Source organism: Megascapheus bottae, chromosome 2, assembly GCF_031878675.1.
Source record: "Megascapheus bottae isolate mThoBot1 chromosome 2, mThoBot2.hap1, whole genome shotgun sequence".
In the NCBI taxonomy this organism is placed as follows: Eukaryota; Metazoa; Chordata; class Mammalia; order Rodentia; family Geomyidae; genus Megascapheus; species Megascapheus bottae.
Genome location: NC_143510.1, coordinates 86,118,829 through 86,144,143, shown reverse-complemented (window position 1 = coordinate 86,144,143; position 25,315 = coordinate 86,118,829). Strand labels below are relative to the sequence as shown.

Sequence of the window (25,315 nt, the reverse complement as noted above, 5' to 3'; positions counted from 1 at the left end):
TAGGGCAGTAGCCTTGAGCTGCAGAGCTCAGAGACAATGCCCAGGGTGGTAGCTTTGAGCTGCAGACCTCAGGGACAGCGCCCAGGCACAGAATCCAAGCCCCACCACCGACAAAAAAAGGTAAATCCTTCACTGTATATATATCTCAATAATAGAAAATTCTCAGGGTTAGCTGAGATACTTCACCTTTCTTGGCCTTTACCATCTTGCTACACATCAAAAGGGCTCATTGAAGGTTAAATGTTTTGGTTCTGTTTTTGGAGACAGAGTCTTGGTATGTAGCTGAGGCATGCTTCAAACTATGAGGCCTAGACTTGTCTTGAACTCACTACCTTATTCTCCTATCTTAGCCTCATGAGCGCTGAGATTACAGGCATGTATCAATGCAATGACTTCTGAATTTTTTCTCTTTTGATGCTGGTACCTGGGCTTGAACTCATGGCCTAGATACTGTCCCTTAGCTTTTTCTCTCAAGGCTGATGCTCCATCACTTGAGCCACAGCTTCGCTTTCAGCTTTTCTGGTGGTTAATTGTAGATAAAAATCGCACAGACTTTCCTGCCCAGGCTGCCTTTGAATGGAGACCCTCAGATCTCAGCCTCCTGAGTCACTAACCGTCTTGAGCCACTGGCTCCCAGCTGGGAGTGTGGATTGTCTTCACTGCAGAAATAAGAACAGATTTTCCACCATGAGCCTGTTGCTCACGTCACATATCCCCGTGGGGCTGTGGGAACCAGAGACAGGGACATTGCGCACCAGTTAACGCAAAGAGAGAAAAATTTATTTAAAACAAAGTACCAGTCTTGACTGTTTCATCGTTTCATCCTAGCAACCTCCACTCCCTGGGCTCAGCTCATGAAACAAAACGACATGGCACCTGGGAAAGCTGTTTGACCTCTCTGCTTCTTTCTCTCACCTGTGAATGAAGTGTGTGCAGAGCGGGCTGGTCGATATCACGGGAGCATGCGCAACAAACACAGGTGCATGGTCCCCAGGGGAATGCTGAGGATACTGACCACTCTCCACTGTGAAATGCCCCTCTCAGGCCATGCTGAGCCAGAGGAGGGCTCCAACCAGGCCTAGCAGGTCCGAGAGGTGCTGTGCCTGGGTCCTTACTTTGCCTGTTTTGGGAGGGAGCGATGGTGAGGGAATCTGAGCAGGCAGCAGACCTGGCAAAGAAAGCTCAAGCCTGCACCCAGGCTGGGGATATGAGCTACCTGTCTGCTAAAAGGGGTGTGCAAGGCCGAGGTGGGGGTGGAGGAAGGCTTACCTTGGCATGGTTGTAAATATCCACACAGTTGTCAGTATTGACGCTCTTTGCGCAGATAATCTCGCAGTGTCGCTGCAGGGCTTCTAGCTGGAAAAACTTGGCGGCAGACAGGAGCTAAAAACCACACAAAGTGCCTGTGAGAAGCAGGGAGGCTGGAGGCAGGGGAGTAAAAGGCTTACCAAGGTAGCAGTGAGAAAAATCACTCTCTACAGAACCATGAGTGCAGTGAGGGTCAGGAAATAAAGGAGTCCAAATCACTGGGGTTTGAGTTCAGGGGCTTAAAAACTTGCTAGGCAGGTGCTCTACCACTTGGGCCACATCCATAGCTCCTTTTACTTTTTTTTTTGCCAGTCCTAAGGCTTGAACTCAGGGCCTGGGCATTGTCCTTGGACACATTTTGTTCAAGTCTAGCACCCTGCCACTTGGGCCACAACACCACTTCTGGCTTTTTCTGTGTATGTGATACCAAGGAATTGAACCCAGAGCTCTGTGCATGCTACAGGAGCATTCTACCACTAGGCTATACTCCCAGACCGCCCCCCCCCGCCCTTTTACTTTGTGAATAAGGTTATACTTTCTGCCTGGCTTGGATTGTGATCCTCCTGTTTATGTTTTCTGTCTAGCTGAGATGACAAGCATAAATCACTGCTTTGTTAGTTAAGATGGAGGTCTCACAAACTTCTGCCAAGGCTGGCTTTGAACTACCTACAACGTTGCCAAGACGACATGCTTGAGCCCTCAAGCCCTTCAGAGATTTGTTCTACTTGGGAGAATCAGGGAGTGAAGGGGGACTGCCAGCCTCAAACCCCTTCCCAAAGGCAGTTTATGGAGCTCTCACTCATCCCACAGGAGCCAGGACAGCCAATGACGCTCCTTACCTCCATGATCTCGTTGTTTTTAATGAGAAGCGACTCTGGGCCACCATAGTAGAGGTACTGCATGACCAGCTGGCAGGAAGAGAGGTCACAGTGAATACAACACGTCCCACAAGTGTCTCCACCATAGAGCTTCACCCACTTCTGCATGGAGTCATTTCCTCTTAGTGCCTGGACTCTTCCCTGGGGTTCCCGGCTTCCCCTTACACCCACTGGGGGATTCTGGCTCTGGGGTATCTGCCTGCCTCCAGTCCTACCAGGCTGAAGATGGCCTGGTGCCGGCAGCCTGCAAGCAAGGGACACTGCCCTGGGAAGACAGCCCACTCTGACCTCTTCCAAACCAGCTCCTTATCAGTATGTGACTGGATCCCAGGCAGAGCCATTTAGGGTGACAATGGCCCTAGCCAGGCTGTCCTTTAATGCCATGTGACCCTGGATGTCCAAACACTGGGCCAACTGCCAGAGTTTTCCCAGTGGGTGTCCCTTGAAGGGAGTGCGGCCTGTGGATGCATCTAAATTCCATGCCACCTCATCCCCATGACAACCAAGTGTTAATTTCTGTGCAGAGACTGTCTAGTCTGCTCCAGTCTCCTCTACTTCCCTCCTTGTCTTTCTCCTGTATGGATCATAAAACTGGCTTGCCCTGCTTGGCTCCAGGGAAGCTGTGTTGGTAGAATCTGCATACTGGTTATACCCTGGGTTTGGGTGTCACTAGGGGGTGACCAACACAGACAACCCTGAACCGTCAGGGTCCTTGCTATTATCTCAGGTGACCTGTTTGAGTTTCTAGTGTGATGCTGTCAGTTAGAAGCTGGGTAACCCGATTCAGTGTGCCTCGGTTTACCTGTCTATAAAGTGGGGATGATATTCCCTTCCTCATGGGGTTATGGTAAGGACCAGTGGGCCTGGCACAGGCCAGTGCCCAATCTCTGCCTGCTTTTCTCTAGGCCATGGGAGGTTCTTTCCAATCGCTCTCAACCTACTTCTTGTCTGTGTGCAGGTAGAGCCACGGCTTTCAAAATATCAATTGTGGTCCTACTGAGATAAAGCAGAGAAGACAAAATGCACGTATCTAACATGTCAGATGCAATAGTGTTTAAGATATTCAAAATGTTGTACAATCACCCTAGTAGAATTCTGGAAGTTAACTGTGTGTGCACACACCAGTACTGGGTTTGAAACTTAGGGCCTCACACTCTTCTTTTAGGTTTTTTGTTTTTTTTTTTTTCAATTTAAGGCTGGTGCTCTACCCCTTGAGCCACACCTCCACTTTTTTGCTGGTTAATAGGAGAGAAAAGTCTCATGGGCTTTCCTGTCTGGGCTGGCTTCAAATAATGATCCTTGTCTTTCAGCCTCCTGAGCAGCTAGGATTTTAGGAATGCGCTACGAGTGCCTAGACTCTGCTCAGCAAGTCATTGCCCTGGGACGCTCAGATCTCCTGGCTGTTTCCCACCTGCTTCCAGGGGGCCGTGCCTGTCCATCACCGCAGTGTCCTTTCTCAGGAGAGAAATGGGGATTCCCTCGCAAATAAAAACAGATAATGGCCCTGGCTATGCAAGCCGAGCATTTCAATCCTTCTGCCATTCCTATAATATCACTCATATTACAGGCATTCCTTACAATCCTCAAGGTCAAGGCATCGTGGAGAGAGCTAATGGATTATTAAAACATCAAATTGCTAAAATACAGAAAGGAGAGTCATATCCCGCTACCCCTGTGAATATACTTAATCATGCTTTATTTGTTTTAAATTTTTTGAATTTGGATTCAAATAATTTATCTGCTGCTCAGCGATTCTGGGAAAAAAGAGCGCAGCGTCCTTTTGCCTTAGTAAAGTGGAAGGATCCCCTAACTGGTGCTTGGCATGGACCCGATCCTGTTCTAACCTGGGGTCGAGGGCATGTATGTGTTTTTTCACAAGGAGAAAATGACGCCCGCTGGCTGCCTGAACGCTGCGTTCGGATCGTGGAGAGTGACAGTGGCCATCCAAGCAGCGACTCACTGGGCCTACACCCCCAACCCTCCAGTGGTGCATCCTGCGATGTGGGAAGGACCTGAGTTATTTGTGCATGTCAATCAGGACTGCTACTGATCCACTTGTTCCACACATTCATATGAGCTGTGTTTCTCCTCCTTTTACTATTATGTAGGGACCTTTTAACATATTTATTGACTCTACACAATTTAATATGTGACATTATTTTGTCTTTACCAGCCCTCTTCTTAATAACCTTTTTTGTAAAAGATGCCCAGGTGAAAAGCAAAGGCCTCCAGAGGTAAGTAGAAGTCGGCCGACCCCCTTGTATGTCTGCGTTTTATTTTATTTTATTTTATTTTTGTTTGTTTGTTTGAAAAGGTGCACTGTGGGCCTAAAACAGAGGCCTGGGTGGTCAAGGGACGCCTTGACCCCCCCCTCCCCTTCTGAGTTTCTTGTCGATAACAAGGCATACCTGAGAGTCCCACCAGCAAGACATGTCTAAATCTAAAAATAACTGTTTGGTGAAAACATTCATTTGAGCTCATGTTTTTTGTGTTAAGTGTATCTGATTGAGTCCAATTTTCTTGTTATATGTCAATGTCTGATTATTTAAAAGTCTCCGTTTCTCTGTCTTGTTCGTGTTACATATTTTTTCTTGTCCAGTTTTGTCTTTAAAATTGGTACCATTTCTAAGTATGGATCCTTATGGTTTTTCTGTGCGTACTCAAGCACACATCCTTGTTATTTATTTGAACATTTCTGGGCCTAGCATGGCCGCTCCCCCATGTCTGCAGTTGTGACAAGCCCTGGAAAAATAAATTCCAGCTAAGTTGCCTTGCAAAAAGTTTTGTTTTGAACCTGGTTCTCACCTGTAAGAGTAAAATTGGCAAAACTCTCTTGACACAAACTTCCGGAAAACGAACGGCTGATATTAATTTTGCGTGCTTTATGATCTTTGAGTATGAATGTGTGTGAATGAGTGAGTGAACATGTTCAAGGTTAAATTGTCAGCATGCTGTATAAAACAATGGTTGAGCTCATTTGAAACAAAGGCAATTGGGTAAATCTAAGTCTAAACTTCAAGAAAATTATTATGCTTGAATGTTTCCTATGTCTTAAAAGTATTATTGCATTGTTTTAAAGAAAAACTGGTAAAAAGTATTTTTCTAAAGATCCTGAAATCTGCATTTTAAAAAATCTGGTATTGCAATACATACAGCTGTTTACATTGTAAACATTGTATCCTGTTCAGCACAGAGGTGTTAGGGAATTTGGGATTTATTACTTTAAGTTAAAGTTTGGAAACATGTATTAGAAATTTAAATGTAAAATTGTTCATTAACGTCAGAAATTTTGCCTGTCCTTTCTTGCAAACTGACACTAGAAATCTGATGGTAAAATGTGGATAATGTGATTAGTATTTTAAAGGAATGTTTAAAGGTTTATCTCCATGCTATTGGGTGTATTTTAAAAAAGGAGAGGAAACTAAGTCCAGACTTAGACTTTTGGTGCACTGATGTCTATAGTTCTTGAATTAGGGAAAAACTGTTATTTGAGTTTAAACTGTTGTTGGAGTTCTAGACAGTAATCTAAACTGCAAAAGAGCCCTTTTTTCTAAAAGGCAAGAGGAGTGCCTTGAGCCTTAGGGGGCCTGAAGGCAGAAGGAGTTCTTTGTGCCCTTAAAGGTTTTTCAATTGCAAATAAAGGCTAAAGTGTTAATTGTTTAAGCCAGTATCAGTAAAAGTTATTAAGAACATTGGAAATGGGTTTCTAAACAATATTTGAAAGTGAAGTTGTCTTAAATGTTTAAAGAAAGAGAAAAAAGGAAAATTAGGACTACCAAAGTAATTGCTTAATTGCTATTTCAGCTTGCTCTTGTAAGTTACCTTATAGCAACTTCCAGCTAGCCCATGGAGAAGGACAGCAATCCTTATTCAGATGTAACTTTGGCTTTTACCAGGTTCTAGGTAAGCTCATGCTTAGAGACTATTTCTGTGTTGACCACCTTGTTGCTTTAATTGGGAGTAACGTGGCCTTTTGTAGGACTCATTGATCTGAAAGCCACAGCTTTGAGCCTGCCCGGGCAAAGCAAAGTCCCTGTGAGACTATGGTGTCTAATCTGCCAGCAGGATGCTAGGACAGAGTTGTTTTGGAGCTTGAAGTGGCAGAGTGCTAGCTCTGAGCTGAAAAGTTGGGGGAAAGCACTCAAGCACCAAGCTCGGGACTCATAGTGGTAGGGTGCTAGCCTTGAGCTGGAGAGCTGAGAGACAGTACCCAGGCCCCGAGTTCAAGTACAGCAACCAACAAAGTGAAATGCCAATGGCATGTTTATCCCTGTGTGGAGAGACACTACTGGGACACGAAAGCCTCTGCTTGGATGGCAGAGATGGTGTCAGATCTTAGTCACTTGTGCTTGGCCAATCAAATTAATCAGAGCCGGGAGGTCATAGAATAGTTTGTAAGCATGCCTTACTAATGCCCGTGCCTTTCATAACTGGGCAGGAACTTGTCAATCTTCTGTGATAGCGGGTAGTTTAAAGTCCTAATTGAGTAAAATTTTTATTTTTTATTTTTGACACCAGCCACAAATTCAGGAAAAGTTTGTGGATCTGAGGCTTGTGTCTCTATTAATCTGTTTAGATCTGACAACTGAAGCATTGTTAAGGTTGCAGAAATTTAGTTCCCCAGACAATCAAGAAAAAGCCTTTGCAAATGGGTGCTAGGTGAGCTACACTATTGTAGCCAAGGATGGTTTGTGCAGTTGTTGAATGTCAAGTATGATCTCTAGTTTGGAGTAGATTGTTGTTCCTGGTGTCTAATCCTTGCAACCCCTTGATAAAACAGGCTGGGCTTCTTAAGGTCCCTGGTCAAGCGCGGAGACGGCGCCCCTGAGTCAGCTTGAAGAAGTCACGGAAGTTGAATCTCCGCCCATCAAATCCCCGTTGGACCAAGGGACCAAAGTCATTTTTGGAAAATGTGACAGGATAAATTAGGGGTATAGAAAAGAGTAAAAATTGCACTTGTGTTTCTTTTAAAATAAAAAACGGGAGACATGTTGGGAGCCAGAGTGGAATCAAACTGTACCTTGACTTGCATCAGACGATGGCTATATTGTCTTATTGCTTTCTGGCCCTATTCTATGTAAATGACCTGAGAATTACCATATGAATGTAACACCTGGAGGTTCCCTGGGTCTGGAGGAGGGAAGAAGGGGGAGTGGAAAATAAACGCGGCAGTCTCGGGAGTCTTTGCCTGGACTGCGGACATCCCGGACCCGGTGTGTCTGTCTCTCTTCTTTTTCTTCCTAGTCCTTGTCCCCTATTTCAGGAACCCCAATCTGCGAACCCTGGTTTGCTGCCGGTTGGCCCCGGCAATATGTAACCCCAGCAGCCTTAGGATGTTGAACAGCTTGGGGGGGGTGCAAATTAGGGACCCCGACATAGCTCCATTTACTCACACTTGTCTGGCAGCAAGGAGGTGGTATAAACAGGGCTCCCAGAGCCTCCCTGTGGGTCCTCCCTGCTTTAGTTCAAGCCACAAATGAGGCTTTTCTTCTTTTATAGGAAGGGGAGGGCACCCCGGTCAGTCCCCAAGGCCTTGTAAATCTTCCCTTCCTGTTCCAGGGACTTGTGGCTAATGTGGCCAGGGACCCTTCCACAGTCAAAAGCAATCACTGATCTGGGGATTCCTTTCCTGAGTGGGTCTCAATCACGAGTCTGGCTTGAAAAACATTCACCCAGGGCCTTCTCTGAGCCAAGTCCTTATTAAAGCAACCTCCACCTCCACAATTATCCCAGACTTTAATGGTCCAAGGGCACTCTGGAGAGCAGTGGGGCAAGACATGTGGTTTCCTGCGCAGACTCCACATACTGATGGGCCTCAGGATTCTCTCTGCAGGGCTGGCTGACTTTGGGGGCAGGCCCAGGCGGCCATGGGAAGGAGGAAAGGAAGAGAACAGGCCTGGTATGAAGCAGCTGTGAGAATTTGGGCCACTCCTCCCCATCACACTGTGTGTGTGTGTGTGTGTGTGTGTGTGTGTGTGTGTGTGTGTGTGTGTGTGTGTGTGTATGTGCGTGCGCGCGCGCATGTGTGTATATGTGTGTGCCAGTACTGGGGCTTAACTCAGGGACTGGGTGCTGCTGTTACTTTGCTCTTTCAAGGCGGGTGCCCTGACATGTTAGCCACAGCTTCATTTCTGGCCTTCTGTTGTTTAACTGGAGGTAAGAGTCTCACAACTTCAAATCACGAACCTTAGATCTCAACCTCTTGAGCTCCTAGGGTTATAGGCGTGAACCACTGATGCTTGACCCACTTCCATCCCAGTTTTCCTTGCCTTAGTTTCCCTGTTCTGAACTGTGTCAGCACAGTGAAGTCTCACCCCACCTAGAGAATGCTGTAATCTGCTGAGGAGCTTGGGGCTCGAGTGGAGGTGGTACACTGAGCAGGAGCCTCACCAGCTGGGAGGCTGGTAGGTCTTTGTAGGGGTCTCCTTAGGTGGTCCACCCCCAGGCTAAGGATTGGAGGCAGTTATATGTTCCCTGTTACCCCCCCCCCACCCCAGCATGGTGTTGCTGGTCACCCCAGGGCTCACCTGAAAGATGGGGTACTTCACGTAACCGATCTCTATGCAGGTGCTGTCATTGGTGGGTTTGCTGGAGAGAAGAGCTTTGAACCTGAGTGAGGCACAAAGGAAGCAGACTCAGTCTCTTACTGTTCTCATCTTCACATCTTTTCTCAACCTGGTGACTGGATGACCATGGCTACCCTTTAAAATCTGTTCACCACTGGATACTGTCCAAGTGCAGTCTTCTTCCTGGCATCCTGCCTGAGCCTGGCCCCACCTTCTGGGCTTTACTGGGTGAGCCAGGGCCTCCTGTGGTTTGTCTCTGAGGCATCCCTGGCATCCCTCAGGGAGTTGATGGGAACTGGATGGTGGGCACTTAATGCAATATGCCCACCCCTGAGGGCTTCCCCACGGTGCTGAGGAGACTTGCCTTTTCTTTTCTAACATATGACTTCTATTTATCTATCTATTATTTTTTACACGGTACTGAGGCGTCAAACTCAGGGCCTCATGCATGCCAAACACTCGATCACAAAGCCCCATTCCCAGCCGGAGTCTTACTTTTTCAATGTAATTTTCTGCTCATCCACTAAACTATCATGTCCCTGAGGGTAAATGCCTTGTCAGAGCCTTTAGGGAAGAAGCCAAGCTGAATCTTTTGTTTCATTTGTTTATTTATTTTAGTGCCAGTATCCAAGCTTGAACTCAGGGCCTGGGCGCTGTCCTTTAGCTTTTCTGGTCAAGGTTAGTGCTCTACCATTGAGCCATAGCTCCACTTGCAGCTTTTTTCCTGATTAACTGTAGATAATTTCCAATGCTCTGGCTGGTTTTGAGCTGTGATCCTTGGATCTCAGGCTCCTTAGTGGCTAGGATTTCAGGCATGAGCTACCACCAGCATCCTACTTGGGTCTTCTGTTTTAAACCTTTCATTTTGAAGCAGTAATAGATTCACAGAAGGGAACATGGAAGATCCTGTTTCCCCCTTTCTCAGCTTCCCCTGTGCTGACGTCTTACCAGGCCATGGTACCTTTGCCTACACTAAGAAACAGATACTGCTACACCATTATTTATTTATGGTACAAGGGTCTGAACTCAGGGGTTCCTGCTTGCGAGGCAGCTCTATCTCTTCAACATCTTTGATTTTAGTAAAAGATAGGATTTTCATACTTTTTGCCTGGGTTGGCCTCAGACTGTGAGCCTCCCATTTATGCCTCCAATGAGCTGAGATTACAGATATGAGCTCATTTGTTGAGATTGGGTGTGGGGGGGTGGCTATCTTTTGCCTGGGCTAACAGTGAACTGCAATCCTGATCTCTGTCTCGTAAGTAGCTGGAATCACAGGCTAGTACCCAGCTCGGATACACTACTGACCCAATTTGTCTATGGTGTCCCATAGACAAATTCTTGTGATGGTAAAGCAGACATCTTGGGTTTGTGTTTGGTTTTGGAGGTGCTGGAGATGTCAGGTATTTCTGGGATGTCAGGGGGTGCTGGACACAGATTCTCTGAGCAAAGTCCCAGGAAGGCCTTTATGTCTGCATTCCTATGTCATTGTCCCTGAGCCTTCCCCTCTCCTCCAAGGCCACAAGCCTCCGCCTCAGACCAGCATCCTCTGCTCTTGGGTTCACCAGTGTAGACCCACACTCAGACAAATGAAGAGCAGGAGGACTGACAGGCCTCCTGTCAATCAACAGGCCTTTGCAGGGTCTCAGCAGAGCTAGCAGGGAGGTGAGGAGTTTTTGACTATTTCCAGATGGTGCTATCATCTCACAACACAATCAGGGAGAAGCTCAGGATTTATGCATTTCAGTGGCTCATGGCAAGGTCTATTGTCTAACACTCAGAGTGGGTCTCTCAAGCCTGCCAGGTGAGGTGTCTCAGGCTGTTCACTGCACAAGAGCACTGGCGGAGGGAGTCCAAATACAATCCATGTTCTGTTCACCAAGGCCTTGACAAGGGGCTTGATCTAGCTGCCCAGAAAAAAGAGGGTGTCTGTCATCCCAGGTTGCATGAAGGGGTACCTTGGTATTCTGAAGCCTGTAATTGTGATAAACTACTCTGCCAGTTCAGAGTAGAGAGCACCAACATCAAACTTTGAAGAGCAAGGGATAGCAATAGGCATGGCAAAGTGCAGCACTTACCGTGGAGAGGCTGTAAACAACAACACTTTGTGAGCATAAAATGGTCTTCCTTCCACCAAGAACGTGACGTCGGACATTTCTTTATTGTTAAGAAAATGTGGATCTAGAAGAGGAGAGGGGAAAGGGCAGGCTGTAGTGGAAAGCAAGGTGATGTTTGGATCCCTTCTTGTGAAAGGGAAGGGGGGGCAGACAGGGAAGCAAGGCTACGGATGATTCTTGGGCTAGTGGAGACGCAAACAGGGCAGAGTGTGCCTGAGACCATTCCCGCAGGAGATGACCCCACTAGCAAAACCAGAGCTTCTCCATCAACACCCAGGTCAGGCAGGGTTAAAAGAAACTTTTGCATGCATGAAAGGTGAACACTGCCTATCCTTCCCCCTGTTGGTGTTCAGACTTCTGTACACAGACCTGGTTTAGAAGAGCTGCTCCTCTCCCCTGGAAACCTAAATCTTTCTTTCCTAGGGTCAGCCATAAAGGTGCCTGTCTTCTTCCTACCTCATCTCTTAGGGCAACAAAGATAATGGAACCACCATGCACTTACAGCGTCTCAATTTAGGGAAAGGACCACTGCGATGCAATGGAGGGAATGGAAGCACACAGGAGTTACAGTGACCTCTCCAGGCCAGCATTAGAATCTAGGCATTCAGATGCTGTGGGCTGCCTGGACAAATGGGAGGCTTCTCCTGGTCACCTGTCATTTTAGCTCTGAGGGAGGAGCTTGTCGTATTATGCACCAGCCCTTCTTCTCCAGTGTAGTTTCTGGTCAGTTTCCATCCAGTAAGAGCCTTGTCTGGACACTACCTGCCAGAGCTGGCCTTTCTGATTATTCCCAGGTGTCAACTCCCACCGTTCTGTCCAATGCCCCATCACACCTTCTCACCAAAGGTGACGCTGTTCCAGATGCACTGTCTATGCCCACAGCTTCCTTTCCTGGAGTCACCCATGCCTAGTCCTTGACCCTCTCTGTCACCATCCTTGGTCAGGCAGAGGAATCTGGCCCCAGTCCCAGCTTCACCCAGTGCCATGCTGCTGCTGGAATCTGAGATGGGCCACAGGACTTGCCTCTTGGGGCTCTCAAGAGCTACTGGAGGTCAAGTTCATGGTCACAGCTGGCTGGCTCAGTGCAGTGTTGGAGAAGGATCAGGTAATGTCCCCACTTGCTTTTATGAGTGTGTATGTGATGTGGTGTGTGTGTGTGTGTGTGTGTGTGTGTGTGTTTTCTAGGTCCTATGGAAGGACTTCCATTAGCAAGACCCAGTTGGCCTCTCACTCTCCCCTGCTCCTCCCTCCCAGGGAGGAGGGATGTCTCAGAGATGCTGTGGTGGATGGGTGGGAGCTGCCACACTCTACCTGTCCTTCGAGCAGACTCTCCTCTGTCTGGGTCACCCATGGACCCTAGCCTGGGCAGTGTCTGCAGTCTGTGACTTGAGGAGGCCTGCTTGATTCAGGGGTGGGGCTCTGGATAGAGAGATAGCGTTCCCATGCACATCCCCCAGATTCATTCCCCAAAGTGATTTATCACCCAGTGAGGGGTATCTTCTAATCTCCCCTACCTATATTGATTTCTTCTTTGCCCTCCTAAGCCCTCATTCTCTCCCTTCTTCCCACTGTGATTGCTTCCTCCTGGTCCCTACATGGCCAGCAGTGGTCAGTATGGACCTGGGAAGTCACCTGGAGCCACTCACCCAGGCGCGAGGTCTGCTTCCGCTTTATCTCGGTGAGCTTGGGGATGGGGTAGGGCCCATAGCAGTGCGTGAAGATGACACACAGCTGCTGGCTGATCACCTCATTCTGCAGAGGAGGAGAAAGAGGAGCAGAGTTCCCAGGGACTGTGGATGGTCACAGCCAAGCTGTCTGCTAAATGAGATCCTTTCCCCCACTCCACCTCCCCTATTACCAGCATTTACTGCAGCCCCCACCCCTGGAGCACATGCATTTACTTGGGCCAGTCCTGGATCTACTAGGTTCAAGTCTCGTTGTCCTATTTGTGGTGGGTTAGCTTTGTTTACAATGAAATGAGCAGTGAAATTCACCTGGTCCAGCCCTAGCTGCTTACTTCAAGGCTAGAGCTCTGCTACTTGAGCCTCAGGACCACTTCCAGCTTTTTTCTATGTATGTGATGCCGAGGAATCGAACCTGGGTCTTCATGCATGCTAGGCAAGCACTCTACCACCAGGCCAAACTCCCGGTCCCTGAATCGACTTTTATTGGTAACCTCAAATTATGAAACAGCTAATTGTCCTGAGATACTCATCAGGAAGTCCCTTTGGCCCTGTGCTTCCCTAACAAGCCAAATGCTGAATTCAGCACTCTTCTGACTTAGATTCTGGGGCTGATATATTTCTGAGTGTGGAAATGATGAGTCTAACTACTTCTCAAGAAAAATTAATTAATGAATTAATTAATTAATAAAGGGCAAGAACAACCTCCAGCTGCCTGTTACTGCCTAGAGCCTAAGAAGCTTTTCACATAGACCTTGATCCCCCCTTTTCATTCAGAGCTGATTCTATTCATCCTCTGCTAAACTTCAGTGCCCAGGAGAAGGTTTGCTCAGATTCTACTGTTTTTTATTTGGCACAGGGCAGGGAGTTTGAAAAATATAGAAAAAAATAGGAGATGGTGCCTATGTGACTGTGTGTCTATGAGCCCAACTAGTGTTTGATGAATGAAGGCAAGCAAAAGGGTAAAGACTGCTATAAACATACACTTGTCCTGCATCAGTGTTTACCCTGAGGCTGACAAATGAGGGACTTGGAGAAAACAGCCTCTTGCAAGTGAATCTCATCTGCAAAGGTTCTGAATTCATGCCGCAGACTCCCAGACGTTTTAAGAGTAGTTCTGTACAGAATGACGCTTTAGTTTGAATCTGAATGTTCCCCCCAGGCTCATGTGTTGGTCACTCAGTTCCCACCTTGTGGCTCGGTTTTGGGAGGTGACAGAAACCTTTGGAAGTAGAGCCTGTGGAGGAAGTCAGTCATGAAGGGCTTGCTTCAAAGAGCATAGCTGACTGCTTCCTGTCTGCCATGGTTTGCTCTTCCACACACACATTGTACCCATGAGGTCTGTATAGTCCACATATGGAAAGGTAGTCTATGTGGTCTCCAATGCTTCTCTGTGTGGTCTACATGTGGAAGACAGTTTGAATATTATTCCACATGTGGCAGGCAGTCTGTATGGTCCATATGTGGAAAGTGGTCTGTCTGGTCTACATGTGGTAGGCAGTTATGTATATAGTCCACATCTGGTGGTCTATATGATCCATATGTGGAAGACAGGCTGTGTATTTGCTGCGTGGAAGGCTGTCTGTGTGGTAATGCATATGGTCTATGTGCGGTCCTATGTACTGTCTATATGTAGAAGGTGGTTTGTATGACCCCTATGCTGAATGTTCCATCTGTGGAAGGCAGTTGGAAGGGTTTGGCCTGTCAGTCGTACATTTGTGGGGGCAGATTCAGAGAAGTATTTCCTATGTAATGAGTTGTTTGAAGTCAAACTAGGGCTAAAAGCAAAATGAAGCCTGACATCAGAAGCCAGGCGAGTGGCAGTCCCCGGGTGCCTGCCCGGGGGGCTGGGGACAGGGTATGCTGTATTTCTAGGCCCAGTGCTGGATCATAGTCTATTTACTTGTAAATTTAATAGGTTTTGTAGTTGTGATCTGGGAACTTGTCTGTCGTACTTTAGAGTTGACTTAAACCATAGGTTTGATTTTCTAAGTACGCATGGTGCCTCAGTAAGTTCTTTTTTTTGGCCTCTGTCAAGAAAAATATATATTTGTTATTGTGAGTAATAGAAGGGTTACATTATAGTCACCAGATAGAAGGTACGTTTCTTAACAATCATTGCTACCCCTTCTCATGTTTTTGTCCCCATTTCCTCCCTACCCCCTCCCCTCATCTTGTTTTCCCCCCTTTCCTAACCTACTTCAAATAAATAAATAAACATATACAATATATCAGATAACAAGATAAGATGAGAAATAACACAGTACATTAAGAACAATAGTCATGCCTTATATGGTTCTTGTTACTGTATCTTGGAGGTCCTTTCATTTAGCCTCATCCTATATGGCCTTAGGTTTTTCCCTATTGTAAACCTCTGCTAGGAGAGTCCAAGGTTTATACTAATTATGACAAATGAGGGAAACCATTGAGCCTATGTTCCTTTGAGTCTGGCTTGCTTCATTTAATATGATTTTTTCTAAGTCTTTCCATTTCCTTACAAATGGGGCGATGTCATTCTTTCTGATAGCAGCATAGAATTCCATTGTGTATAAATACCACATCTTGTTGATCCAGTCATCAACTGTGCCTCAGTAAGTTCTGAAACTCCAACTATAGCCTAAAGAGAAGAACATTCAAGTGCAAACAACCAAAGGAACACAGACCCAGTGAGGCCTTTCCTCAGATGGTCTCTTAGGTGATTTCAGGTGAAAGCCTTTTATTCACTTATTTTTAAATCAGAGGGGAAGGAGGTGTTTGGCTTTGAAATGCTCACAGCAGGCTTCACTTTTAATGGAGTCACTGAAGCTCATTATCTTAGGGCTGATGCACCTGCTCCCATGTCCAGGGTTTGTTGGTAGTCTGGACACCAGCGTAAATCCAGACTGGCAGGGTCTAGGGACACTGGGATGTGGCTGGGTGCTAATGAGAGCACCTAATGAGACTGGCTTTGGACTAAAGGCCAAGTGTTCTGAGAGGCTCTGAAAGCAGGTGGGCCATGTTTCAGGTCCTCACTGAGAGGTCTATCCTGCCGTCTGGTGTGGGCAGCCCTGTACCCACAGCTGGCAGCCATCAGCCAGCTCAGGAGGGGAGCCTATGTACTCTGTTTCATATAACTGTTTCTTTTATGACTTTACAAGTTTTATAAAGTCCATTCTTTGAGGAGGGCAGGTGTTGGCCAAGAAGTAAAGAGTGCTGGCACTGGAGTTGGACTGCCTGAGTTGAAAACTGACTGTGTGTGTCAGACCAGCTATGTGTGCCTTTGGGGCAAATGATTCCCGCCCCCCCTCCCCCGTGCTTCAGCTTCCCTATCTGTTAAATTGGGGTAAAGAATGGGATTGCCTTTAGAAGTGATGAGTGAGGGTTGTATAACATGCTTGGATGAGTGCCTGGCATATAGTTAAATTGACAGAGTATCTTGAGATGGTGCATTATACAAGGGGTATGAGGCTGAATGAGTTTGGAAAACATTGAACTGCAGGCATGAATTCTGGGACTGAGTGGTCTGCAGAGAGAGCAGAGTTCTCAGGAGAGGCAGCCTGTTCTCTGCATGGAATTCACAGTAGCTGCTTGTGTTAAATGCTTCACTTTTACCTGTCCAGGCCTTTTCCCAGACACTTGGCAAATGTATGGTTGGTGTTGGAGGCAATTCAAATGGCATTACTCTCCATTGAGGTTTAAATATGTATAGCCATATCTCTCTATATACAGATTGTATATGTCATCATTTCTGGTTTCAAAGGAAACAGAGACAGAGGGACATAAGGTAAGTAAATGGTGGCACCAGTATTTGAACCCCTGTACACTGGGCTCCAGATTCCAGGCACTCAATTGCTGTGCTGCATTGACCTATAGCCTGGCTAGGAGGTCTTTAGGTGTGTGATATCATCTATGGCACAATGTCCTAAGAGCTTAGCAGGTACACTGGGCATCCCAGGTATTCTTGTGGTCACAGTGTTGGGACCATATCTTCATCTTGTCTTGGGCTACTGATACTGGTGGCTGGCAGGGGTTGACAGCACCAAGTCTGCCTAAACTCAATGTCCCCATCAGCACATACATTGGGGACCCCCCCCCAGCAAGGAATGCAAAATCTTTAGGTATTTCCAGGATCCCAGATAGATTTTTTTTGGTCAGTCATGGTATTGAACTCAGCTTCAGTGCTGTCCCGGAGTTTTTTTTTTCTAGTATTCTACCACTTTGAGCCACAGTGCCACATCTGGTTTTCTGCTGGTTAATTGGAGAGGGTCTCATACACTTTCCTGCCTAGGCTGGCTTTGAATCTTCAGATCTCAGCCTCCTGAGTAGCTATGATTACAGGCGTGAGCCACCAGTGCCTGGACTCCGAGAGGTTTTTAAGAATGACTCTCAGGGTAGTCCAAGGACTGGGCAGATATTTAGGAAAGGATGTGGGGGTGTTGTGTGCCCTTGTTTCTGGTAGTAGGGGTGGTGAGCAGGGCTCTCAGGGGTCAGAGCTAGGCTCCTCCAATCCTTTCTCCCTGAAAAGGCTTCTGTCCAGGGCATGGCTTTTCAGAATCCATAGCAGGGATTTGAGTTCTGTTTATCTAGCAAGCAACACCCATTCCCTCTTCCTGCTCAATCACCATGGTCCCTCCAGGCCTGTGGTTCTCCTAGAGCCTAGCTACATCTTTCTCCTTCTGAATCACACATCTCATAGACTGTTGTCAGGTGATGCTGTTGCTTACACTTCCTCACAGGATACTGGGGTGCACCTGTCGGTATCACCCTTAGCTTTAGAGCAAATTCCTTTTGAGTTAGAAGCTATCTAATCTGCCCACATACGCTCTGGCTGAACTCTGCACCACAAATGATTTTGCAGTAGGGGTGCCTTTACCGCCCCTGGCTGAAAGGACACCCTTCTACCTGAAGGGTGGGGACCTCTACATTCTAACAATTGCACGATCACAATCGCTTCAGCCCCCTCATACCTTGCTTGCTTTCAGGATCTCAAACATGAGGGGCAGGCCTTGTGTGATGAGTTCCTCTGTGTACTCCTCCTCCTGGATGGTCTTGAACTCCTTGAGCAGGCACTGGATGAGAGGCCTGCGGTGCTGCTGGAAGGCGATCCGCAGTGACTCAAGCCACGTGTGCAGCGTCCACGGGACTCCTGGAAGGGAAGAGGCCCAGGGAGGGTGGATGGGGAGGAGGAGGAGGGGAGGACAGGAAACAACCGAAAGAGGAAGCATGTTTTTATCTGGAAGTTGGTTATTTTTCCCTCCCCCGCCTCAGACTAAAGCAAACTATGAACTCAAAGGACTGACCTCTGATAAATAGAGCCAAGACTTGCAGAAGTAAAAGGTCATAGCCCAATTCTCTGAACTATGAGTGTTTTTCTGTAGGCTTTACTATGATTATTACTATTGTTGGGGTTGTTAAGACATTATAGAATTTTCTGATACAGAATCACCATGGGAACTACTGGAATTGTTATGCAGTCTACTTAGGGATATTCTATTCCTGAAAGTTTACAATCTCCATCTTCTCTACTTTCTGGGGAGAGGCTCAGGGGAGGGATTAGCTGACGTGTCCATGTCCGGGTGATTGCTGAGAGCTGATGAAACCCAACATTGGCCTTGGCCATCTTCAGCACTGGTTGGGTGGACAGCGGCCCCTGGGTATGAAGCTAGCACTTCTGGTCCCCTGTATGAAACATTTCTACCGGGACACCTCTTCAGGTTACCCTCTTTAATGCAGCTCCCAGCAGCTGATTGCTGAAACCTGCTTATCCCCGTCGTGGTGAGGCAGAGACAAGGGAGAGCACCACATCTCATCCCATTCCTAGCAGGCAGACCAATCCTACAAAACATGCTCTTAGCTGCAATGGCATATACATCCCACATACTGAACAATCACCACAGAGAACCTGTCTCCAGAACAGCATGAGCCCTCTCCTCAGCCCTGATAGTTCATGAACCCATTTCCTAGCTATAGCTGCTTAGACTAGTCTCAGTCTTTAGGCACTGCAGAGATAGCTCTGGGCTGGTTCACTCAACGAAGAGTTACCCTTGCTTACATTTTGGAGTGGTTTTGGCTGCTGAAGCTGGGTGTGGAGAAGGAGCTGGTGAGGAAGGGGTGGCCTCATCCTGAGGGCAGCCCAGCTGCTATGCTGTGGGGGCTCTCAGCTGCCATTCCTCCAGCACTGGGGACCTCTGGGATGATTGTTAAATATAAAGATTTCCAGCCTTTTGTCCCTCCAGACCCTCAATTGCAGAGCCTCTGGGTGTAGGGTCTGGGAATCTGCATTCAGACAAACTCAGCATGTGATTGGGGCTCCTGACCCAGGGCTGAGTTTAGGAATCAGGGTGAGATGTCTGAGGATGGGTTCTCAGGGCAGGCAGAGTGCTGCTGTCCGTGAGAGTGTGCTGGCTTGGCTTAGACTGTTCTAATCAGTGAAGAAGCTCCCTGGGCCTGTGTGTGTGTGTGTGTGTGTGTGTGTGTGTGTGTCTGAGACAGAAAGAGAGAGAGAGAGAGAGAGAGAGAGAGAGAGAGAGAGAGAGAGAGAGAGAGAGAGAGAGAGAGAGAGAGAGAATGAGAGTAGCCAGGAAGCAGTGCCATGCCCACTGTTAAAGGGTGCCCAGACTAACCTATGCTCCTGATATCAATTGTGACATCCACGTAGCCATGTTCAGCGCTGTGATACATGGCCTCCTTTAGGGCTCTCAGTTTGGCTTTGCTGTTTCGGCTGGCACACAGAGGGGGCGGGGCTGTCTCTGCCAGGTCAGTCCCCTCGGCCAGAATCTCCTCCAGGGACAGGATATCGCTCTTCTCCTTCTCTGGCTGAGCAAGCAGTTTGCGGAACACATTCCTGTCAATCATAAACCCAGAGAGGAATACACTCAGAGATGGAAGTGGTGGGCTGGGCTGTGGTGTGGTGGGGGAGTGGGGATGTTGCTGCTTCTGGACCAGGGGATCTTCGGGGTGATGGCTTCAGGGGCCAGGGGCTTGGGTGTTTCTGATCATGTTTCCTAAAGGACAAATGTTGAACTATATCTGGAAGGTTCTAGAACTCTGCCCTGATATTGAATCCGAGTTACCTAGGGTGATGGAAAAGACATTTTGATGGGGACTCTGAAGGACATGTAGAAGGGGAGTAGACAAACCAGAAAGGCTGTTATTTTTAGATGGATTCCTGTTACTTCTGTGGTAGCTGACATCTGGTGTACGCTGACCCAAACTGGCCAAGAGTGACCCATCCGTGTGGTTAAAGTTGGCTGGGAATAAGTAAACAGAGCCAGCTTGCATGGCTAGGTACTGTGTAGCCTCAGCTCTTAGTAGAAAGCTCGTAGATAGGGTCACTCTAGCCAGACCTGGGGCCCGGACCCACCATTGCAATTCTACTGGGCCCTACATCCAGAGATATAACGGGTCTGGGGTCGGCCTGGGAATCTGCATTTTTAACAAGCACCACTTGAGACCTTGAGGCCTAGGCCCCTCCTAGCCTACCTGTGTCCATGGGCTGCAGCCTGGCTGAAAGAGTTCATGTCACCCTGGGGGGTGGTAGAAATTCCATTCCTGTACATGGTTCCTATTAGGGGATCCGCACCACGCTCCAACAGCAAACTAACCAGCTCAAAATTTCCTGCAAGCCCAGAGAAGGGGGTTTTTAAACGTGAATCAAGCAAAAAAAAATCACTGGCAAATTACCGAGATCAGCGTACTGAAGACCCTGAGCTGGGGGTAAAAGTGGACAACGTACCTACAGCAGCGGCAAGCTGAAGGGGCGTCTCTGAGTAGTTCTCCTCACCATGCTCCACTGAGCCTTCCACCTTGGCGCCGGCATCCAGAAGGAGCTGCAATGGAAGGGTGACCACTGAGATATGTCCAGGGCATACACTGTCCGGAGGCTTCCGTAGACTGGTGGCTGTCGGTGGCAGGGCAAATGTCTTTCCCTCCCTCTGGGTCAGTGACCCCGTGCACAGGGCTGGAGGGCAACTGTACCTGGGAGGATGAGCTGAGGTCCTCTCAAATCTTCTAGAACCTCAGACTACCTACCCAGTGTGGTCCATGCACAAAAGTAGCCTCATCCTCCAGGAGCTTGTTAGAAAGGCTGTGTCTGTCTGGTCCCACCCCACAGCTTCTGATGGACAGTCTACAGGTTTATTTTTTTTAATTTTATTTTTTAACAAGACTTTCAGAATATCTGTGTGTACATTCAAGTTTCTAGAAGGCCAGAGCTATTAGTCCTGGGCACCAGAGTGCTGGAAGATTCTCTTGGGCTGGTTACACAGGCCTCAGCGAGCACTGGCGTGGTCTCCTACAGTCACACTCTTAGGACTTCTGATGACCTTTCGGAGGGACATCTGTGGTCAACCAGAGTGAAAACCCCTCTCAGAACCCAGTGGAGGGCTGTGAGGACAGGTTACGGAAGGCTAACGTTTCGGGCCAACAACATCAGTTAACAAAAGTGGCAGAAGTTCCAGAAGTGTGGCTTCATGACTCCATTCTGTGGATTCCCCGACACCCCTGAGCTACTTCAAGGAGACAGAGATTCTGTCCATGTGGATCTAACTCACCGTGAGCATGCCCTGAGCACTGCTGATGTAAAGCAAGGCGAGTCGCCATCTTTTACCACCTTGCTAGAGCTGCCGGGTGGGGAAGACTACTTGGCAGTGACCTCATGGCTGCTGCATCTTGGAAGGGAGCTGGCCTGACTTCTCTGTGCTGCTGTTCCTGACTGGAAGTCTGGAGATGTCACCTCCTATTCAGGGGTAGTATCTGTGTCCCCTTAGACCCTCTACCCAACCCTTCTCTCTTAAGTCTTTTATTAGGAGGGAAGACTGCTAGGCAGAAACCAGCTTCTCCGGGGAACACGCCCTACACCCAGCCTACTGAAATACAACCTTGGGGCTGATCTAGAGCTGCTTCATGACCCAACCTTGCTAGGCAGTTGTTCCCAGCTCTGCAGCGTTCAGAGGTGTGGGCTGTGTTAAGGAGCTGAGTTCCTGCAGTGCCCAGGCTCAGTGTTCCCTGTGGGGCCAGGTGTGGTGCAGATCTGAGAACACTGATCTTTCTTTTCAGATGCAGTAAAGACAGAGTTTAAGACCTACAGTCTACGGATGGCCACTCCTTGACCATCAGCTTTCTAACAGCCAGAAGTATCAGCAACATACATTACTATGTCCACAGGACCTGAAGTAAGGGGCTTGCCACCATCCTTAGAGCTAGTTCATGTGCCAAGGCCTTGTACAAAACTCTCCAGCACCAACCCAAGCCAGCACCTTTTGGAAACACTTCCTTGGCCATCTGCATGCTTCTTTTCACTTGTTGGAAACTATTTAAGTCTACAGAATACCAGGACCACACATAAGGGGAAGATGTTAAGGCAAGTCACATATGAGAAACCAAATAAGCAAATCCACCAAGTCACAGCGGAGGCCCCACCCCAGAGCCACAGGAAGCACTTGGTAGGATTGCTACTTTGTGTGCGAGGCTGAGTGTGGGTACCTGATGATTTCATATTGGTTAAAGCTTTGCCAAATAGATGGTTAGAAGGATGTTTCTGTTTGAATGAGATAAATATGCCACTGCAATGAACCAATATGAACCTCGTGGGGCAGGTACATGCGGGGAGAGGTTTAGACTTGCATCGCGGAGGAGGTCAGAGTTCAAGGGTCAGATGTGGAGAGGGAAGCACATTAATACCTGAACTACAGGAATATGTCCATGCAACACGGCAAAAGTCAGAGCCGTCCAGTGGCGGGTCTCGGGGTGGACGGATGGAAATTTATGAGGAGTACTGACAACCTATAAACAAATCGAAGTTATTTTCAAAATGTGACCTTCATATGACTCAGGCTAGCCAACCTGAACTATCTGTGGCTGGGAGCATGGGCTAGGGTTGTACAGTCAAACAAACATAATCTGGAAAGGTCCTTGGGAAATGCTGAGGGAAGTGCTGGGTGGAATTTCCCCGTGGAATGCCCCCAAATGTTTCTCAACAGAACTGGGGGCTGGTCCTCTGACCAGTCCTGTGAGCCTGTAACCATGGCTCTCTGAGGACAGGCCATCAGAGGACTGCGATCTGCAGACTTTACCTAGAAGGTGGTGACACTATTACTCAGTGAAATAAATGAATGGCATTGATACCTATGTCAGGGTTTCCTTGGAATAGCAATAATGATGGTGACCTTAGGTCAATGCCTCTGCCTCTCTGTCCTTTCTGGTTCTGAGGGCGACTGTCATCCACACTTCTCATTGGTTCTCAGCAGGCAGTGTGAGCCCCAGGTAATGGCCTGTATCCTTCAAGTTTTCAGGCTGGGAAAACCACTGCCTCTCGGAGGGTGGGATTTGCTGTCTGCTCGTAGCACCCTCATTGGCTCAGCTCACCCTTCTGCTGGCTTCTTGGTTGCCAAGGAGCCTCACATCATGGAAACATAGGTATGAAACTTCCACTGGTGAAAGTGAGCAATGGCAGAAAAGCCTGAAATTAGGGTCTTGCAAGATGATCACCCATCCCGGACTTCCCTTTTTGGCATTCCCCATTCTGCAACCTTGGTGGCTGCAGGTCAGCCCTGGTGATGGAGGAGATACTGAGCACAGGTGCATGGGGTGGGCTGGATGGTGTGGAGCCCTCTCTGTTGAGGACTAATGCCAAAGGGCCATAGAAGGGTAGAAGGGGTCTGTGAGATGCTTAGGGACTCATAGCAGGAATGGCTGCCAAATCCCCAGATATTTGAAACTTGCAAGACCCCAAATGTTTCTGGACCCCAAATGATGTCTATTATCTGCTTTCCTCAGATGAATATAAAATGTGCTATTCTTTTTTTTAAACCACATTTTAAGACTACAGGAGCATCTCATTTTGGACTGAAAAGGCTTTCCAGGGTTACTGAATGATAGTGGTGGAATGCCAATCTCTCCAGTGGCTGCATTTGCTAATATTTGGCAGAACTGGTGTTCAGGCAGTAAAAAGTAAGATTTCTTTCTTTTTTTTTCTTTTCTCTTTGGTACCAGTACGGGGCTTGAACTCAGGGCCAGGACACTCTCATTTAGCCTTTTCACTCAAGGCTGGCACTGTACCACTTGATTTACAACTTCATTTTCAGTTTTTTGGTGATTAATTGGAGACAAGAGTCTCATGGACTTTCCTGCCCAGGCTGACTTCAGATCGCAATCCTTAGGTCTCAGCCTCCTGAATAGCTTAGGAAAACATACATGAGCCAAGCGTAACTGGCCAGATTTTTACATCTATTGAGTCTCAGCACCGGTGGAGCAACAGATAGGAGCTGAGTTGTAAATCTAGGTTGAGTATGCTTATGATCTGTTCCTTCCAACCACCACAAAGTGATGCTACAACTCTTCTGTCATTTCACAGGTGAGGACAGAAAGGTCACGCCGCTTCACAAGCTCTACAGCCAGTCATGATGGAGGTGGTGATTTTAGAGCTTGAACTGCATCTGTCAAGTTTTTATATCGTTTATTTTTTTTCTGGGGTTTGAACTCAGGGCACGGTGTTCTTGCTTGTTTTTTTCACTCCAGGCGGGCCCTCTACCACTTCAGCCACACCTTCCCTTTGGAATTTTTGCTAGTTCACTGGAGATAAGAATCTCGTGGGCTTTCCTGTCTATATGGGCAATGCTCTGCGATCCTCAAGACCTCAGCCTCCAGAATAGCTAGGATGCTACAAGTCTGTCAGATTCTAGCGCCTGCCAGGAGGGGGCGTGCTCTTCCGCATTGGGAGCCTGGAGATTCACAGGAAGATCTATCCATGGGCTTAGGCCTTAAAGAGAGCCAGCCAGGATTTAGTGGGGACAGCAGGGAATTTGATGAAGGCACTTTCACGGAGAATGGTGGCCGGCTCTGGGGAGCTCTTTTGGACCCAATCCTAGAACGAACAGACTGACATTCAGGAGTTGGGGATCACTCAGCCCACCAAAGCCAGCACCACCTGCAGCTCCAAATGATCTCACTCACAGCCACAGCCACCGAGAGGACTGACAATGATGTTCTGCTGACCCGAGCTCCCTTGGGGTGGCTCTGGAAGGCAAAGGCCCCTCTCTGGGCTCGTGGGGGTCTGAGCCCTCCGCACCCTCACCTCCACATTCAGGTCAGCTCCGGCATCCAGCAGCATCTGCACCATCGCCTCGTCCCCACGGACGCAGGCGTACATCAGAGGGGTCATGCCCTGCGGTGGTCAAAACCAGAGATGGAGAACATTTACAAGGTGGCTGTGCTCAGTCGACAGAAACAAATGGAACGAGCATGTGAGCGTGCATGCACGTGCATGTGTGTGTCAGAGTTGAAGGTTGTGCTCCACACCCAGCATGACAGAAAGAAACATACAACCTTGTGACCCTGGAGGTCATGACCTGATAGGTTCTGGAAATCACACTGGAGGGGAGGAGACGTGAAGTCGCCTTTTCAGTATGTGCCTTTGCTGAAGTGGAGGATTCTCCTCCATCAGTCCCAGAGGCAATGAGCCAAGGCGTGCTTGTTAAGTGGCTGATTTCAATTTTGGGACTCTTTCGGACTAGATTCTGCAACATCAATCCTAAGCTGCCTAACTGGTGAACACTCTATCCTAGATGGAGTTTCTTGCCTCATGCAACATGTGTCTGTTTTGCTTTCAAGGTCAAGGGTGACCTGAGCATGTGGTATCCCAGCACGGATGTGTTTGCCATTATTACTGCAAAAGGTAAGTGCAGGAGGGCTGGCATTAGAAATCCACAGCTGCCTTTCACTCCTGCTCCTGATAAACAAAGCACCACAACCAACAGAAGGTAGGATGGGTTTTCCATCATCAGTGCTGT

The 25,315-nt window shown here is 47.9% G+C and overlaps 1 protein-coding gene across 3 annotated transcripts in view; it reads right to left on the bottom strand.

The window, feature by feature from the left end:
* Nucleotides 1-25,315, bottom strand: part of Abtb3 (ankyrin repeat and BTB domain containing 3) — a 207,993-nt gene that overhangs the window by 3,955 nt on the left and 178,723 nt on the right. For 2 of the 3 annotated variants that reach the window (XM_090328576.1, XM_090328578.1), the window contains 11 exons: nucleotides 24,601-24,690; nucleotides 22,209-22,310; nucleotides 20,263-20,356; nucleotides 20,010-20,145; nucleotides 19,151-19,371; nucleotides 17,495-17,673; nucleotides 12,513-12,618; nucleotides 10,828-10,930; nucleotides 8,714-8,795; nucleotides 2,148-2,216; nucleotides 1,270-1,383 (listed from right to left, as the gene is read on the bottom strand). In XM_090328576.1, coding sequence (XP_090184702.1) covers nucleotides 1,270-1,383; nucleotides 2,148-2,216; nucleotides 8,714-8,795; nucleotides 10,828-10,930; nucleotides 12,513-12,618; nucleotides 17,495-17,673; nucleotides 19,151-19,371; nucleotides 20,010-20,145; nucleotides 20,263-20,356; nucleotides 22,209-22,310; nucleotides 24,601-24,690 — 1,296 coding nt within the window. The remainder of the gene's footprint in view (nucleotides 1-1,269; nucleotides 1,384-2,147; nucleotides 2,217-8,713; nucleotides 8,796-10,827; nucleotides 10,931-12,512; nucleotides 12,619-17,494; nucleotides 17,674-19,150; nucleotides 19,372-20,009; nucleotides 20,146-20,262; nucleotides 20,357-22,208; nucleotides 22,311-24,600; nucleotides 24,691-25,315) is intronic. The other variant, XM_090328577.1, reaches the window with a different exon arrangement.